At 40.4% G+C, this 16,500-nt stretch overlaps 1 protein-coding gene and 1 long non-coding RNA gene across 3 annotated transcripts in view; one reads left to right on the forward strand and one right to left on the reverse strand.

Annotated features, from left to right (window-relative positions):
• LOC144231881 (uncharacterized) overlaps positions 1–12,759 on the forward strand; it is a 33,912-nt gene extending 21,153 nt beyond the window's left edge. Inside the window, exons 4-5 of one of the 2 annotated variants that reach the window (XR_013335225.1) lie at positions 9,497–9,593; positions 12,333–12,759. This is a non-coding gene — a long non-coding RNA (uncharacterized LOC144231881). The remainder of the gene's footprint in view (positions 1–9,496; positions 9,594–12,332) is intronic. The other variant, XR_013335226.1, reaches the window with a different exon arrangement.
• On the reverse strand, positions 7,853–13,450 carry B2M (beta-2-microglobulin). Its single transcript, XM_077764493.1, has 4 exons — positions 13,332–13,450; positions 10,108–10,383; positions 9,535–9,562; positions 7,853–8,343 (listed from the first exon to the last, which is right to left on the reverse strand). The coding sequence occupies exons 1-3, from the start codon at positions 13,396–13,398 to the stop codon at positions 9,549–9,551; spliced, it is 357 nt and encodes a 118-aa protein (XP_077620619.1). The 5' UTR covers positions 13,399–13,450; the 3' UTR covers positions 7,853–8,343; positions 9,535–9,548.
• Between the last annotated feature and the right edge of the window lie 3,050 nt (positions 13,451–16,500).

Raw genomic sequence — 16,500 nt, forward strand, 5'->3', positions numbered from 1 at the left:
CAGATTATTCAACAGAAACTTAGCAGGTCAGAAATGAGTGGGCGTAATATATATTTTAAAGTGCTGAATGGGAAAAACCCACAGTTCAAGTGTCTAACTGATAAATGAATGGATAAAGAAGAGAGGTATGTATACATATACAATGGAATGTTATTCAGCCAAAAAAGGATGAAATCTTGCCAGTTGCAACAACACGGATGGATCTAGAAGAGTACAATGCTAACTAAATAAGCCAGTCAGAGAAAGACAAATACCGTATGATTTCATTCCTATGTTGAATTTAAGAAACAAAACAAAGAAAAAAGACACAAACCAAAAAACAGACTTTTTTTTTTTTTAATTTATTTCTGAGAGACAGAGAGAGACACCGTGAGCTGGGGAGGGTCAGAGAGAGAGGGAAATACAGAATCTGAAACAGGCTCCAGGCTCCGAGCTGTCAGCACAGAGCCAGACGCTGGGCTCAAACCACGAACTGTGAGATCATGACCTGAGCCGAAGTTGGATGCTCAACCAACTGAGCCACCCTGGCGACCCCCAAAAACAGACTCTTAACTAGAGAGAGCAAACTGATGGTTACCAGAGGGAAGAGGGAATGGGTGAGATAGGTGAAGGTTATTAAAATACAGTATTCAGAGTACCTGGGTGGCTCAGTTGGTTGAGCGTCTGACTTCTGACTTCGGCTCAGGTCCTGATCTCACAGCTTGTGAGCTCAAGCTCCCGTGTTGGGCTCTGTGTTGACAGCTCAGAGCCTGGAGCCTGCTTCGGATTCTGTTTTCCTCTCTCTCTCTCTCTCTGACCTTCCCCACTTGTGCTCTGTCTCTGTCTCTTTCTTTCTCAAAAATAACTTTATTTTTTTAATATTAACATTAAATTTTAAACATTAAAAAATTTTAATAAAAGTACAGTTATCTTGATGAGCACTAACTTAATATATGGAATTGTTGAATCTCTGTATTGTATACCTGGAATGAATATAACACTGTATGTTAACCACACTGAAATTAAAATTTTTTAAAAATAAAAAGTCTACTTTTATCTTACTCCTGCCATTTTAGGCCCTGCCTATTGTTAAGAGGTTACTGAATATATTTCTGGACCTTTTCCTGTGGGCGAATCCGCTTAAAAAGGTTGAGAAAAAAATTTTTAAGGCTGTTTAAAAATATAAAAAATGGGAGTGCCTGGGTCTGTTAAGTGTCTGCCTTCGGCTCAGGTCATGATTCTGTGTTTCATGAGTTCGAGCCCTGCATCAGGCTCTCTACTTTCCACACAGAGCCTGCTTCAGATCCTTGCCTCCCCCCCATCCCCACCCCCATCGCCTCTTCTCTGCTTGCACATGTGTGCTCTCTTTCTTTCAAAAATACATAAATAAATAAATTTAAAAGTAGATAGATAGATCCATCAGAGGCACCACCTCAGCTTGGAACGCCTGAGATAGGCAAATGCTGATGTTCTGAACAAGGGGGGAGCAGGATTACGGCCCCAGCTGCCAAGCTCTGATCACCATTCTTGGAGAATATTACACACAAACCACTAAGCTACAGTCACAGCCTTGTCTCGATGTTCCTTGTAGGTCTTTGGGTAAACAGAGAAGTTCCAGGTTAAAATTGCTGAATTCTAACTTACATTTCTGTATTTCTTTGAACTCTCTTGTGCTTGCTTCGGTAGCACATATACTAAAATTGGACTCTCTTTCAGATGTTTTTCCCTACCTGACCTTGGTGAATTGCCTTAATCCATGGCTCCCACCTGAGCTTTTTCGCACTGTCATTTGCTTTGGTCATTTAAGGTATGGGATCCTCTTGGGCTGTCCCTGCAGGTCTAAAACCTGCATCATATCATGTGCCGTCTTTCTCTGGTTTCTTAGGCCCTTCTAAACTTTTCTGCAAGGGAGAATTATAAGAAAATGCAAGAGAACTATTTAATAAAAATTGAAATTTTTAAAAAGCTATTATATGAAATGGAGAGTAATGGGTACACACTAAAAGAAACCAGTGAGGTCCAAAAGGTAGTAATCTCTGTCATAAGAGATTACAGGGGGGAACCTGGGTGGCTGAGTCTGTTAAGCATCTGACTTCAGCTCAGGTCATGATCTCATGATCTGTGGGTTGAAGCCCCACATCAGGCTCTGCACTGACAGCTCAGAGCCTGAAGCCTGCTTCATATTCTGTGTCTCCCTCTCTCTCTTCCCCTGCCTCTCTCAGACTCTGACTCTGTCTCTCAAAAAGGAATAAATGTTAAAGAAAAAAAGAGAGATTTCAGGGGTTTACAATATTTTTTATTTTCATTATTTGATGAAGAGGAGGGCAATTTTAGAACAATTCTAAAATCAGATTTTTGTTTTTTGAGAAAAAATTATATATCAATTAGTCAAATGATTCTTCAAATGATTAATTTGTTGCTTCTTGGACCTTTTAACTAACATGGTCTGTAATGACATAGTCTCCCTTTGTCTTGGAAGAGCAGGGGAGTTTTGTAGATTCCATCTGCTTTTCATTTGGCCAGGTCATGGTAGGTGGTGGCTGGCTCAGCTGCTACATTCCCCAGCATTCCGAAGGGCACGACACAGACCTCACTGTGGGCCATGGTGAGCAACAGGAGGGAAACACCACTGCTTAGGGTCTGAGAAACGCTTCTGCTCCTCCACTCCTATTCCACCCCACAAATCCCTCACCTCATATATACATGTAAGGTTTCAGAAAAATGCCAACCGATACTGAAGGAAAAATGGCTTTTAGCAAATTGATTTTTCAACAGACTAGTCAGCTTCCTCTTCTTTATTTACCCTTCTCCCATGCCACAACAATCAGGGCATCCCTTTCCAGGCTCTTTCTGTGCATGGTACAAATATGTAACACGTGGGTTTTTTAATGGCTTACAATGTGTATTTTCTAAAAAGTACTTTTTTGTTTCAACGATATAGCATGTGTATTCTTCCATGTCAGTTTATAAGATATAATTCTTTATTACTGACATTGAGACTTTTCTGCTTAATTTGCATTGCAGTTATATTTAATAAACTTAATTAAGGTCTGATATTCCTCCTCTTTGATCAATCTCTTCTGAAGTTAGAGACTAAGGCATGCTCCAAAGGAGCATTACATTGAACCATCAGCAGCAAAGCAGCATTTCACAAAATAGTTCTGTTGAATGACATGGAAAATAAGTGCTTTATCAGCAAAGGAAACAACCCACAAAACTAATAGGCAACCAACGGAATGGGAGAAGATAGTTGCAAATGANAAGAAAAAAGAAAAAAAAAAGAGAGAAAATAAGGGCTTTATGACTTAACACAATAGAGCTAAACCCTGGCTGCACATTAGACCTATCTAGAGATATTTACAAACAATACTGTGAAAACCTATGTCCACACAAAAACCTGCACATGATGTTTATAGCAGTTTTGTTTATAATTACCAAAATTTGGGGGGCATCTGGCTCAGGTCATGATCTCACAATTCATAGGTTCAAGCCCCGCATCAGGCTCTGTGCTGACAGCTCAGACCCTGGAGCCTGTTTCAGATTTTGTGTCTCCCTCTCTCTCTCTCTGCCCCTCCCTGGCTCACACTGTCTCTCAAAAAAAAAAATTTTTTTTTTAATTATAATTACCAATATTTGAAAGCTACCAAGATGTCTTTCAGTAGGTGAATGGATAAACAGACTATGGTACATCCAGACAATGGGATTTTATTCAATGCTAAAAAAAAAAAAAAAAGAGCTATTAACTCATGAAAAGACATGGAGGAAACTTAATTGCATATTACTAAATGAAAGAAGCTGATCTGAGAAGATTACATGCTGTATGATTACAACTTTATGATATTCTGCATAAGGCCAAACTATGGAGACAGTAAAAAGGATCATTTGGTTGTCAGCGATTGGAGGGCAGAAGGAGGTGGATGGGATGAATGAAAAGGCAAATCACAAACTATTTTTAGGGCAGTGAAATAAATACTGACAACATAACGATAGATACATGTCATTATATATTTGTCCACACCCACAGAACATACAACACCAAGAGGGAACCATAAGGTAAACTATGAACCTTGGTGATTATACTGTGTCAGTGTAGGTGTGTGTGTGTTGGGGGGGCAGGGGGGCGAGTTGATAATAGAGGAGGCTCTGCATGTGTGAGACTAGGGGAAATAGGTATATGGGAAATCTCCGTATCTTCCCCTCACTTTTGCTATGAACCCAAACTACTCTAAAAAGGAGATTAAAAAAGAAAAAGTATAGTTGATATACAATGTACACTATCATTATTAACATCATTATGTTAATAATTCAACAATCATATACATTATGCAATTCTTGCCACAATAAGTGTAGTTAACATCTAACACCATACAAAGTTACTACATTATTATTGACTATATTTTCTATGGTGTGTATTTCATCCCAATGATTTACTAATTTTATAGCTGGAAGTATAATCCCCTTAATCCCCTAACCCTATTTTGTCTAACCTTCCATCTCCCTTTCCTCTGGCAACCACGAGTTTGTTCTCGGTTTTATGAGTCTTTTTTAGTTTCTGTTTGTTTTTAAATTTCACATATAAAGTATGGTTTTAGTCTTTCTCTGTCTGACTTATTTCACTTAGCATAATACTCTCTAAGTGTACCCATGTTGTTGCAAGTGATGGCATTTCATTCTTTTTTATGGCTGAGTTTCTATTGTATACATATACATATATACATGTAGATGTATATATGTATATATACACACATAACACCATACCTTCTTTATCCATTCATCTATGGACAGACAGGTTGCCTTTATAAATTGGCTATTATAAGTAATTCTGCAATAAACATAGGGATGCATATAATTTTTTAATTAGTGTTTTAATATTCTTTGGGTAAATGTCCAGAGCAGTGGTACTTTTGGATTGTATGGTATTTCTATTTTTAATTTTTGATGTTTATTTATTTAGTTTGAGAGAGAGAGAGTGCAATGCAGGGGTACAGAGAAAGAGAGAGTGAGGGAGAGAGTGGGGGGGGGAGAGAGAGAGAGAGAGAGAGAAAGAGAGAGAGACTCTCAAGCAGGCTCCACCCTGAGCATGGAGCTCAACGCAGGCCTCAGTCTCATGACTGAGAGACCACAACCTGAGCAGATATCACCTGAGCAGATATGAAGAGTTGGACACTCCACCAACTAAGCCCCCCAGATGCCCCTATTTTTAATTTTTTGAAGAATCTCCACACTGTTTTCCACAGTGCTGCACTAAGTTACATTCCTACTAACAGTGCATGAGGGTTTCCTTTTCTCCACATCCTTACCATCACTTGTTACTTGTCTTTTTGACAATAGCCATTCTAACTGATACGAAATAACATCTCATTGTGGTTTTGATTTGCATTTCCCTGATTAGTGATGTTGAACATCTTCTCATGTGTCTATTGGTCAACCGTATGCCTTTCTTTGGAAAGTGTTTATTTAGGTCCTCTGCCCATTTTAAAATCAGGTTTTGGGGTGTGTGTGTGTGTATGTGTGTGTGTGTGTGTGTTGGTGTTCAGTTGTATAAGTTCTTTATATATTTTGGATATTAACATCTTATCAGACATCGTTTGCAAATATCTTCTCTCATCCAGTAGTTTGCCTTTTTGTTTTGTTGATGATTTCTTTCGTTGTGCAAAAGCTTTTTAGTTGGATATAATCCCAATTGCTTATTTTCGCTTTTGTTTCCCTTGCCTGAGGAGACAGATCTAGAAAAATATTGCTGGGGTCAATGCTTAAAAGAAAACTGCTTATGTGTTCTTTTAGGAATTTTATGGTTTCAAGTCTCACATTTTGGTCTTTAATCCATTTTGAGTATATTTTTGTGTGTGGTTTAAGAAAGCGGCCCAGTTTTCCCACCAATTATTGAAAAGACTCTTTTCCCCATTGTATATTCTCACTTCCTTTGTCATAGATTAATTGACCACATAAATATGGGTTTATGTCTGGGCTCTCTATCCTGTTCCATTGATCTATGTGCCTATTTTTTTGTGCCAGTACCATACTGTTGTAATTACTACAGCTTTATAGTATATCTTGAAATCTGGGATGGTGACATCACCAATTTTGTTCTTTCTCAAGGTTACTCTGGCTATTTGAGGTCTTTTGTGGTTCCATACACATTTGAGGATTTTTGTTCTTGTTCTATGAAAAATGCCATTGGTATTTTGATAGGGGATTGCATTGACTCTGTGGGTTGTTCTAGGCAATATGGACACTTCAACAATGTTAATTCTTCTCATCTGAGAGCATGGAATGTCTTCCATTTGTGTTTTCTTTGATTTTTTTCATCAATGTCTTATAGTTTTCAGAATACAGGTCTTTCACCTCCTTGGTTAAACTTATTCTTAGTATCTTAATTCTTTTTTATGCAATTATAAATGGAATTGTTTTAATTTTTCTTTCTACTTCATTATTAATGAATGGAATATAATGTCTTAATTTTAAAAACAATAACACTGATATATGAGCCTCAGACTTAGAGATTGTGATTTAGTTGGTCTGGATAGAGCCCAGGAAATGTTTGTTGTTGTTGTTGTTTGTTTTTCTTTTTAATAGACTTTTATTTCTTACAGCTAGTATTTTTCTAAGTTTATTTATTTTGAGAGAGAGAGTGAGGCAAGGAGGGGTAGAGAGAAGGGGACAGAGAGAGAATCCCAAACAGGTTCTGCTCTGTCAGCACAGAGCCTGACGCAGTACTTGAACCCATGAACCATGAGATCATGACCTGAGCTGAAACCAAGAGTCAAACGCTTAACTGTCTGAGCCACCCAGACATCCCAGAGCTAGTATTTTTTAAAATAAGTTCCACAGATGATTCTAATGTACATCCAGGATGGAGACGTACCAGTCTAAAATCAGTCATCCCTCAATCTGCTCAGCTGAGTTCCTGCAAGTACTTCCCCAGGTACCTTTGCTCTGCTGTTTGGAATTACGCATACCTGTCATACATTCATACTTCCCATTATTTGCCCCCCTGCCTGGAAACCCCAGGTTCCACTCACCAAACAGGAGAACCACTACCCACCAAGTCTCAGCTCAAACAAATGGTTTCTCTAACACCTACCTAAAGTTTCTTGTTCCCTGAACACATTTTCATACCATGTAGTTCTTCAGGCATACCTATCTTATACTCTTCATCAGGATTTTCTTTAGCGTTTATTTTGAGAGCGAGCAGGAGGGGCAGAGAGAGAGGGAGACAGAGGATCTCAAGCAGGTTCAGCGCTGACAGTAGGGAGTCTGATGCAGGGCTCAAACTCACGAATAATGAGATCATGACCTGAGCTGAAGTTGGATGTTTAACTAAACCACCCAGGTGCCCCTTTCAGGACGCTTTTTAGTTGTTTGACTACATGTCTGCCCCCTTACTAAACTGAGGCATTTAAAAGCAGTATTGTGTTTTATTCATCTTGTCAGTACTTAGCACTAGCTAACTCTAATTCTTGGTCAAATAAACAAATGCGCAAAGCTGGTCAACATGTATAAACTATCTTGAAATTATTTTTCATTCAGAGTTTCTCTATTGCTTGCTAAAATATAAAATCCTCCAGATATTTTTGTTCCTTTTTAGAGTCTGCACATTCCTTGTGTCTTGGCTTAAGGAACAGAACACTGACTAAAACTCAGAGGCATGTTTTTTATACCAACAGACCACTGTGTCACCCTAAGTCATTTAATTTCCCTGAGATCACATTCCTTATCTGTAAAATCCAGATCACTGAGGCCCCTTCCACCATGAGCCAAGCCCTATATAAAAATGGTTTACACTCTTCTCCAAGTGACACTTGAAGACTGTTTTCCTGTTTTAAAACAAAGGGATAACAGAGGGAGTAATATATAAGAAACTGATCACATCAAGTTTTTATCATTGTTTTAATTAGTGGAACAAAATCAATAGAAGTCAAATTATATGCAACAGTGGCTCCAACATGTAAGAATTAAATAATATTATATAGAAAATGTCTTATCCGCTACAACAGATTTCCAATAATTTGATAATCATCTTTCAAAACATTTCCCAATTCTCAGCAAGGTATGCAAATTGGAAGCTAATTCTAAACATGCATGGCTATATTCTTATTGAGTTTTGAGTGAAGAGACTGAAGAGTTTAGTCTGATAGTGAACATGAGAATTCTCTAAGCTTCCAGTCCTGCCACTACATCTACATGCCTAGACAGGGCAAACATAATGACCAAGTGCCCATGGGAAAATTATTAAGTAGATTATACTTGTATTATCATCAGTATAACTTTATGATTTGTATGCATGAAACATAAAAGCCTATCAGCACTAAAAAGAATTCAGGATTTGGGATTAGTCCAATTTAAATGCACCATCTTCAAAACCTGAAAAAAAGAAAAAAGACTTGTCAGCAAATACATTTATTTTATTTGGATTACAGATCACATCAATATACTTGTCTAACTTCTGCTGTGTAAATGACCGTAAAAGAAATAGCTGCAGACAATTATATAAAGAGCATATCCCATTAATTTATCCTGTTGGTTTTAGAGTTAGGATCCTGACTCTCCCATTTAGTAACTGTGTGACTCTGGGCAGGTCACCCAAACTCTGTGATGCTCTCGCAAATCAATTTCCCTGTGCTATAACATGATGGGAAATTTGAATAGGTTTTCAGTACGATGGTACCCTATGGAGTAGAATTTCACTGAAAAGCTGTATTTTCTACCTCTGTATTCCAACCAACAATGCAGAGAAGTCCAATTCCTCCCTCTCTCACACTGCTAGAAGTTTCTGTAGATACATGTATTATAGTATCTTTAATTGCATTATAACAGTCTGTTTCCATATCTTGTATTTAAAAAAAATTTAATGTTTATTTATTTTTGAGAGAGAGACAGAGACTGAACATGAGTGGGGAAGGGGCAAAGAGAGAGGGAGACACAGAATCTGAAGCAGGCTTGAGGCTCTGAGCTGTCAGCGCAGAGCCTGATGCAGGGCTTGAATTCATGAACCATGAGATCATGACCTGAGCCAAAGTCAGATGTTTAACCGACTGAACCATCCAGGCACCCCTCCATTTCTCTCCTCTATTGGACTGGAGCCTCTAGAAGGCAAACACAGCACCCACACACTAAGGGTGAACAAGAGAGACTGAAGGAACAGGATGTCTGCAGAATCATGTCACTCCTCTCTTCCGGCTGTATAACAAAGCAACTGCTATGCAAAGGAAGAGAATGGTTCATTTCTGAAGGCCCAGAGATACTCACTGTAGAAGTAGAAGAAAGATCAAATCCTCGCAGGAAATGTAGGTAAACTGGCTGCCTCTACCCTGTTACACCACTCAAACAGCTTCTCTGACTTTGTTTAGAGGGCTAGGAATGCTGGCAGCATTAGACTGGGGCTACACACCTTTCTCATGTCACTCCACAGGAAAAGAAAATGTATTCCCTGTAGGACTCTTTCTTGCCTGCTGGAATGCTATCTTGATTAATGTCTTCCCTATAATGAGGGTTATCTTATTAGAGTTCTCATTAGATCCCAGGACAGTGAAACAAGAAAGTATTTTCACCTACCTCCATGATGCTGGCTACTTGTCTCGCTCTATGAAAAAGAAAATGGAGAAAGAAAGACAGTAAGTTTTACTTTTAAAATACTATGTGCTAACAGATGTCTGAAACTGTTACAATTAAGGCTGTAAGAACAGCCTGCTGTCCCTAACCATGAATACTCAGCAGGGCCCAGCCTTGCCTACTAGGCTCAGATCCCAACCAATCCAGGGAGTACTGGGTAAGGAACTAGGAGAGCAGGTCTTACAAAGGCCTGTGCCTCCCTGAGGCTTTTGATGGTTCTACATACCCATGACACTGTCAGGAAAGGCCAAAGAAGCCAGCAGGTAAGAAACATGAGGAATTTGTCATGTGCGTTTGTGCAAGTGCTGGCTACTGCTGCTCCCTGTTTTTGCTACAGGGAAACTACTGTTTCAGGGATCATGCTGTGCAGAGCTCTCTCAAGGAGTCACTAATCAGAACTTTCATAAGGTACCCTATCAATTACAGTATGCAGATTTTTTTATATCAAAGCATCTTCAAGCCGTGCCTATTCTCAGATACAACTGCAGTAGCTAAGGAAAGAACTTAAAAACTTACCCCACAGAACGACCTTGGGCTCAGGGAGAGTTGTATGATTCACCTGGCAGCTAAACTTATCATTGGCAGTGGGAGTAAATTCAGTGTGAACCAGAAGGTAGAAAGTCCAGTCCTTGTTGAAGGACAGATCTGTCTGTTCTGCATCCATTTTCTTTCCATTCTTCATCAAGGTGATATCAATTTGTGGTGGGTGGAACCCCGAAACATAGCAGTTCAGGAAATTTGGCTTTCCATCCTCTGCTGGGTGCCGGGAGTAAACCTGAACCTTTGGAGAATCTGAGGGACATCAGGGAAAGACAAATGAAAATTGCAGGCTATTTCACTCGGGGCTACCTTGGTCTAAAGCTAGATCGGGCAACAAATGTTTAAATTTGATCACTGATTTCTCCCAATTCCATTTCCACTCTGGCCAAATGAGTGTCCACTTTTCCAAAAGGCTACCTCCATTTTGAGGCAGAAACCGTGACTTAGTATCTTTTCCACATAATTTCTCTACTCGTGGCTTTTTGGTTTTTTCCTACAGATTTCTAGTAGTATCATTGTCTGTCGCTGGAGTTTCTGTCAAATCTTTAGAGCTTTCTGTTGAGACTCTCAAGAACTTTTGATGGCTTCTCAGCACCCATATAATTCCTCAACACATGTCTCACGAGTCCTCATGATTTGGCCCCACCTCCTTTTCAAACTTCATTTCTCATTTCATATACTCTCCATAATAGCCATATCAAAAGACTCGTGTTATTGCACCTTGTTTCAGCCTATCTTTTTTTTTTTTTTTTGTAATGTTTATTACTTTCTTTTTTGGTTCATGCTTCTGCCTAGACCCACACCCATCTGACTTCTCAATATGTATTAAGTGTATAGAATAGTTCCTGGCACATACCAATTGCTTTATAAGTGGCACATGTTGTTCTTAGTATTACCTCAAACAAAACTTAAGTGCCTACAGAAGTCAGAAAATACCATAAATGAGTGAAATGGGCTCCGTAAGAACATTAGGGAAGGGTGAAGACTGTGGCAAAAGGGAAAAAACATATTCTCCATTACGACTAAGTGGAGTAATGTGTTTAAGAGTGGGACTGGGATTTGCATTTTTAATTAGTGCCCTCAAGTGACTGCTACAACTAGCCATGTTGGAAATACATTGCTGCTATAAAATATGTGTTCACAAAATGGGAATACAACTAGATCTTCCCTGAGGATATGGAAAGAAACTATCATAAATTCTACTTCCATATTTTTCATCCAATGAAGAGAAGTATTACTAAGTATACAGACTGACACTAATTTGTGTGTAAAATTCACTTTTAAATACACATACATGCAGGGTACATGATCACTAAAAGGCAGCTCCTCCATGTCCAGAATGTGGTAGAGAGGAGTGCCAGGCTATTCTGACCAGATACATCTGTCTAGAAAAACCCCATCATCAAAGGAAAGATCACCAGGCCCAACAGGAGCTACACCGGGGATCCCAGTGATGACCTGATTTTTTTTTTCATAAAGTTGAAGTGAAGACAAATCAGAAAGCTCTTTATATTGGAGTTTCTAATAATTAGAGGGTAATAAATGCCACAAGAATCAAAGCACAGGTTCATCAGGCCTAGAATTCTCTCTCTGAGGGAGCCACGCAGGGTTCTGCCAGAACATCACAATAATCTCTTTTAAGAGGAAGATGAGTATCAGATAAGCCTTGGTTTGTTTTTGGGCTTAGCCACTTACTGGCTCTGTGACTTTTGGGACAGTTAGTTGAGCTTCTGAAGCTTAACTGAAAAATCAATTTATGTCCACAGTGAAACAAAACCCACACAAGGGGTTTAGTCCCCCCATCTCCCAGCAGCAATCATCATTACTCATTTCTTGTGTATCTTTTAGAAATGATCTATTCATGGCATGTATTACTCTGGAAATTTTCAAAGTAAGATTTTTCTTTTAATGTCAGTTTGCTATCTTTTTTTTTTTAAGATTTCTATAGTTACCAGCAATTATCAATAATAGTAGTTGTGCTTTAATTTGTAAATAAATTATAAATACCTTTATTTCATGATCAAAAGATCCCGTTTCACAGAGGCGGGAAAATGTGAGAAGGTCTGGTATATTGCAAGGTATTTAGAACATGCTCAAGATCTAAAGGGTACCTGACAGTCAACCTGGCTAACTATGTTGACTATCCTTATCACTGGTTTTACAATCTCCCTGACTTGTAAACCTTTGCTTTTTCAAAACAGAAAGTAGAGGCTTAGTTCATCTTGGAAAGAACCAGGCAAAGAGCCAAAGAGGAAGCCCTCTGTGAAGAAAAGGCAACAAGGCCCCAGTGCTCTCCAGCTTGCTAGCAAGAATCTCACACCGGGAGGTGACAAGAAGATACTGGAAAACCACAGGCAGTGCAGCCAAAGAGCTCATTCCCCCCAAAAATGCTCTAGTCCCCCTCGATTGTCTGCCATTTCCCCCATGTTGTGTGTTTAAGTTTCTTAAACGCTTGGTGTCTCCCTTTCTTTATCTGTGAGTTGCTGATAACCATTATATTTACATTTGTAAGCTCATCTCGAAATCAGGTGACATAAAGCACAAAATGTCCCCGGCACGCTCCCTACCGAGTAGCTCTTATGATTATTAAAAGCGACACGTAACAGCAACGTGAATTAAATGATGTGAAAGCGCTTTGTAACATCTCAAAGCAGGCTACAAATGCCACGTGCGAATCCCTCCCCTGTTTGTGCGGCGCGCGAACCCACCGGGCGTTCGGGGGGAATCCGCGACCGGAGCCGAGCAGAGTTGCAGGGAACCGAAGTACCCGCGCGGTGCCTCCCGCAAGCCCAGACTGCTGTCTCCACCCATTCACCACCGGGGACTCCGAGCCCTTAGGACCCGCCTTCCAGCCCTCCCTGGCAGCTGCTCTCGGGAAGCTAGAGGTTACGCGGAAGAGAAACCCTCCCCCACCTCGGTCGTTCCGAAGTCTCTCATCAACCCGAAACTTTGTCCTGACCCACCTGGCACGGGCACGCGAAGGCGTCCCCCCGTCCCTCCCTCTCGAAGAAGAAAAAGGACACTTAGGTCCTGGGCTCCTACCCCCTCCCGCTGCCCGACCACCATCCACTTCACCACCCAGAGACCAAGCCCGGAGCTAGTCCTCCGCGTAGGGTGGGTAACTTACAGAGTTAAAGCCGAGAAAGCCAAACGGATCGGGGCACAGGGGAAGAAGGGCTAGGGCAAGAGGGGACACTCACGCTGGATGGCATCCAGGTAGGACAGAGAGAGCAGCCCGAGGAGGACGACGACCGCGGAGAGCGCCATCGCTAGCAGAGCGGCGCCAGATGCGGGACTGGGCAGCCAGCCCTGCGCCTCTACTTATATTCCACGCTTGCACCGCCAATCAGAATGCTTCTGGCAGGGGCCGTCACTTGTCTCCTGGCGCGCTGTGCCGGGCCAGGTTAGAGAGGGGGACTTCCCCGTTTTCGGTTTCATTTTCCTATAACGTCCCTTAATGATTAGAAAGACCTGGGCTGGGCCGAGTGGCTTCGCTATCTATAAACTCGCGCCCTCCCCTTTGGGGTGCGCGCCCGAGCTTGTTGGGAGGGCCTCCTATCTTAGAACTTCGGCCTGGACGTATTCTGGTCCAGAGCCCTCTCTGAGAACCAGCCAGCCCTCAGAGTGACTTGCTTACCATGTCCCTAGCAGCACCTTAGGACCTGTGGTTTTCATTCAGGAAAACTGAAGCCCAGAAAGATTAAGAGCGTGGACAAAGGATGAATAGTGCGGGGCAGAATAAGAACTTCGATTAATAACTATGGCCCCGGAAATATAATGTAGGGTTACGGATTCTTTGAGTAAGAAAAACAGTCCAGAACCTCGAGGTCTCCTGAAGACAGCTCCGAGAACTGTCCAGAATGGACAAGGACCTTCTTGCTTCCTGAATTCCTTCAGGCCATGTTTGCTTTTGTAAAGCCCTGTGCCAAGAAAAAATTTCCCTGTATCTTCCTGCTGTTGTTTAGGTAATTTTCTTAGTTTTGTTGATTTGTGAGAAAAACAACCACTGCCAAAGCAGTAACTGTCTATAGAGTGTTGGAATTTACAGACCCCTTTAGGTACATGATTCCCTTCAAGTTACCACACTGGAATGGCGCCTGACGCGTAGTAGGTATTACATAAATGGAACGAATGATTGAATGAACAAACCAGTAAATATGTGAATAAACAGCTGGAGATAGCAATCACCCCATTAATTTTTATGAATAAGGGATAACAAAAGCTGAGACTAGGATTCAAACTTGCCTGACGCTATTGTCATTCATGCTTTAGACACTTGGAAAATAAAGGCTCTGAAATTTTAGTGAGAATATGGATTGCATCAGCCATAGGCCCAGCCAAAGAAGTCAAACCTGCTGACTGTAAGAGCTTAACAATGTTAGACCCACTAAGAAATCTTACACTCCAGAGATACCATAAAAAAGACGCTGACATCACATGACAACTCAGTCCACCAATCTTGTCTCAACCATGAGGGCAGGAGAGACAGATCTTGGAAAGCACCATGGTTTTCAGTTCAAGGGAGTTGGGTTGTGATTTCCCCAAGGAGACAACAAATTTGTTTTGTTATAGATTTCTTTTACGTATTTTTAGATCTTGTAATAACCCCTATTGTGGAAGCCATGTATGAACTAGAAAAAGAATAGTCTCCACAGATCTAAAGAAATAATACACAGAGAGCCTCACACAGATCCTAGCAGAGTGTTTTATAATGTTTAACAAATGTACTATGATTATTGTTGTTACATACCTAGTTTTCCTACCAGCTCAATCTATAACTCTCTTGATGTATAAGAATAATTGTCATGCATAAAGTTATGAGTAAAGCCATTCTTGCTTCTCCCATGTGTGTGTGTGGGGGGGGGGTGTAACTCATTCAAGGCTCTTAAGCCCTGAAATGTTAGTGTTGAAGTGTTTTCTAGTGCCCTGAGAGTATAGGAAGACTCATGGCTATTTTTCACCTCTAATTCTCTGTTTACTATATCACAGAGAAATACTGTACTGGGGCGCCTGGGTGGCTCAGTTAAGTGTCTGACTTCAGCTCAGGTCATGATCTCACGGTTCGTGGGTTCGAGCTCCGCGTTGGGCTCTGTGCTGACAGCTAGATCAGAGCCTGGAGCCTGCTTAAGATACTGTGTCTCCCTCTCTCTCTGACCCTCCCCTGCTCATGCTGTCTCTATCTCTCTATCAAAAATAAATAAAAAATAAAAAAATATTATTAAAAAATACTGTACTTAAAATTCATTATAAATAGTGTCTGACCTATTCACTTAGAAAACCAGTTTAAAAAGCAACCTTAAAATGCAGTAAAGACAAAAATATAAAAATTAAAAAATAAAATAAAATGCAGTAAAGACAAAGTATATTTTTCAGTTTTCTGTGTTTGGGGAACTCCTGAATTTCCTTGAATTTCCATTTATGACATGCTTTGAGTAATAAGAATGAAAATGAGATATAAAGTTTGTTTTTTTTTAATTGAGATCATTTGTCCAGGAGGGTAAACTTGTGGAAATCTACAAATGTGGCAGTTTAGTAGTGTTATCTCCCNATATTCAAAATAGTAAATATTTGGGGGCACCTGGGTAGCTTACTTGATTAAGTGTCCAACCTTGGCTCCGGTCATGATCTCGTGGTTCATGAGTTCAAGCCCCACATCAGACTGTATGCTGTCCGCACAGAGCCTGCTTAGGATCCTTTGTCACTCACTCTCTCTCTCTCTCTCTCTCTCTCTCTTTCTCTCTCTGCCCCTCCACAACTCACACTTTCTCTCAAAAATAAACATTTAAAAAAATCGAAATAGTAAATATTTTCAAGAATGTGGAAGAACTGGAACTCTCATGTCCTCATGATGGGAATGTAAAATGATATAATTATTTTGGAAAACAACTTGGGCACCTGGGTCACTCAGTCAGTTAAGAGCCAGGCTTCTTGAACGCTGAAAACAAACTGAGGGCTGATGGGGGTGAGGGAGAGGGGAAGAGGGGTGATGGGCATGGGGAAGGGCACTTGTTGGGATGAGCACTGGGTGTTATATGTAAACCAACTTGACAATAAACTATTTAAAATAAATAAATAAATAAATAAAGAGTCAAACTTCGGTTCAGGTCATGATCTCACGGTTGGTGAGTTCAAGCCCCGCATCGGGCTCTGAGCTGACAGCTCAGAGGCTGGAGCCTGCTTCACATTCTGTGTCTCCCTCTATCTCTGCCCTTCCCCCACTGGTGCTCTGTCTCACTCTCTCTCAAAAATAAATAAACATTAAAAAATATTTATAAAAAGGAAAACAATTTAACAATTTTTTAAAAGGTTAAACATGTACTGTCCAGGAACTCTAAGTATCTATCCAAGAGAAAACAAAAGCATATGTCC

The sequence above is a fragment of the Crocuta crocuta genome, unplaced genomic scaffold (genome assembly GCF_008692635.1).
Source record: "Crocuta crocuta isolate KB4526 unplaced genomic scaffold, BGI_CrCroc_1.0 scaffold102, whole genome shotgun sequence".
Taxonomy (NCBI): Eukaryota; Metazoa; Chordata; class Mammalia; order Carnivora; family Hyaenidae; genus Crocuta; species Crocuta crocuta.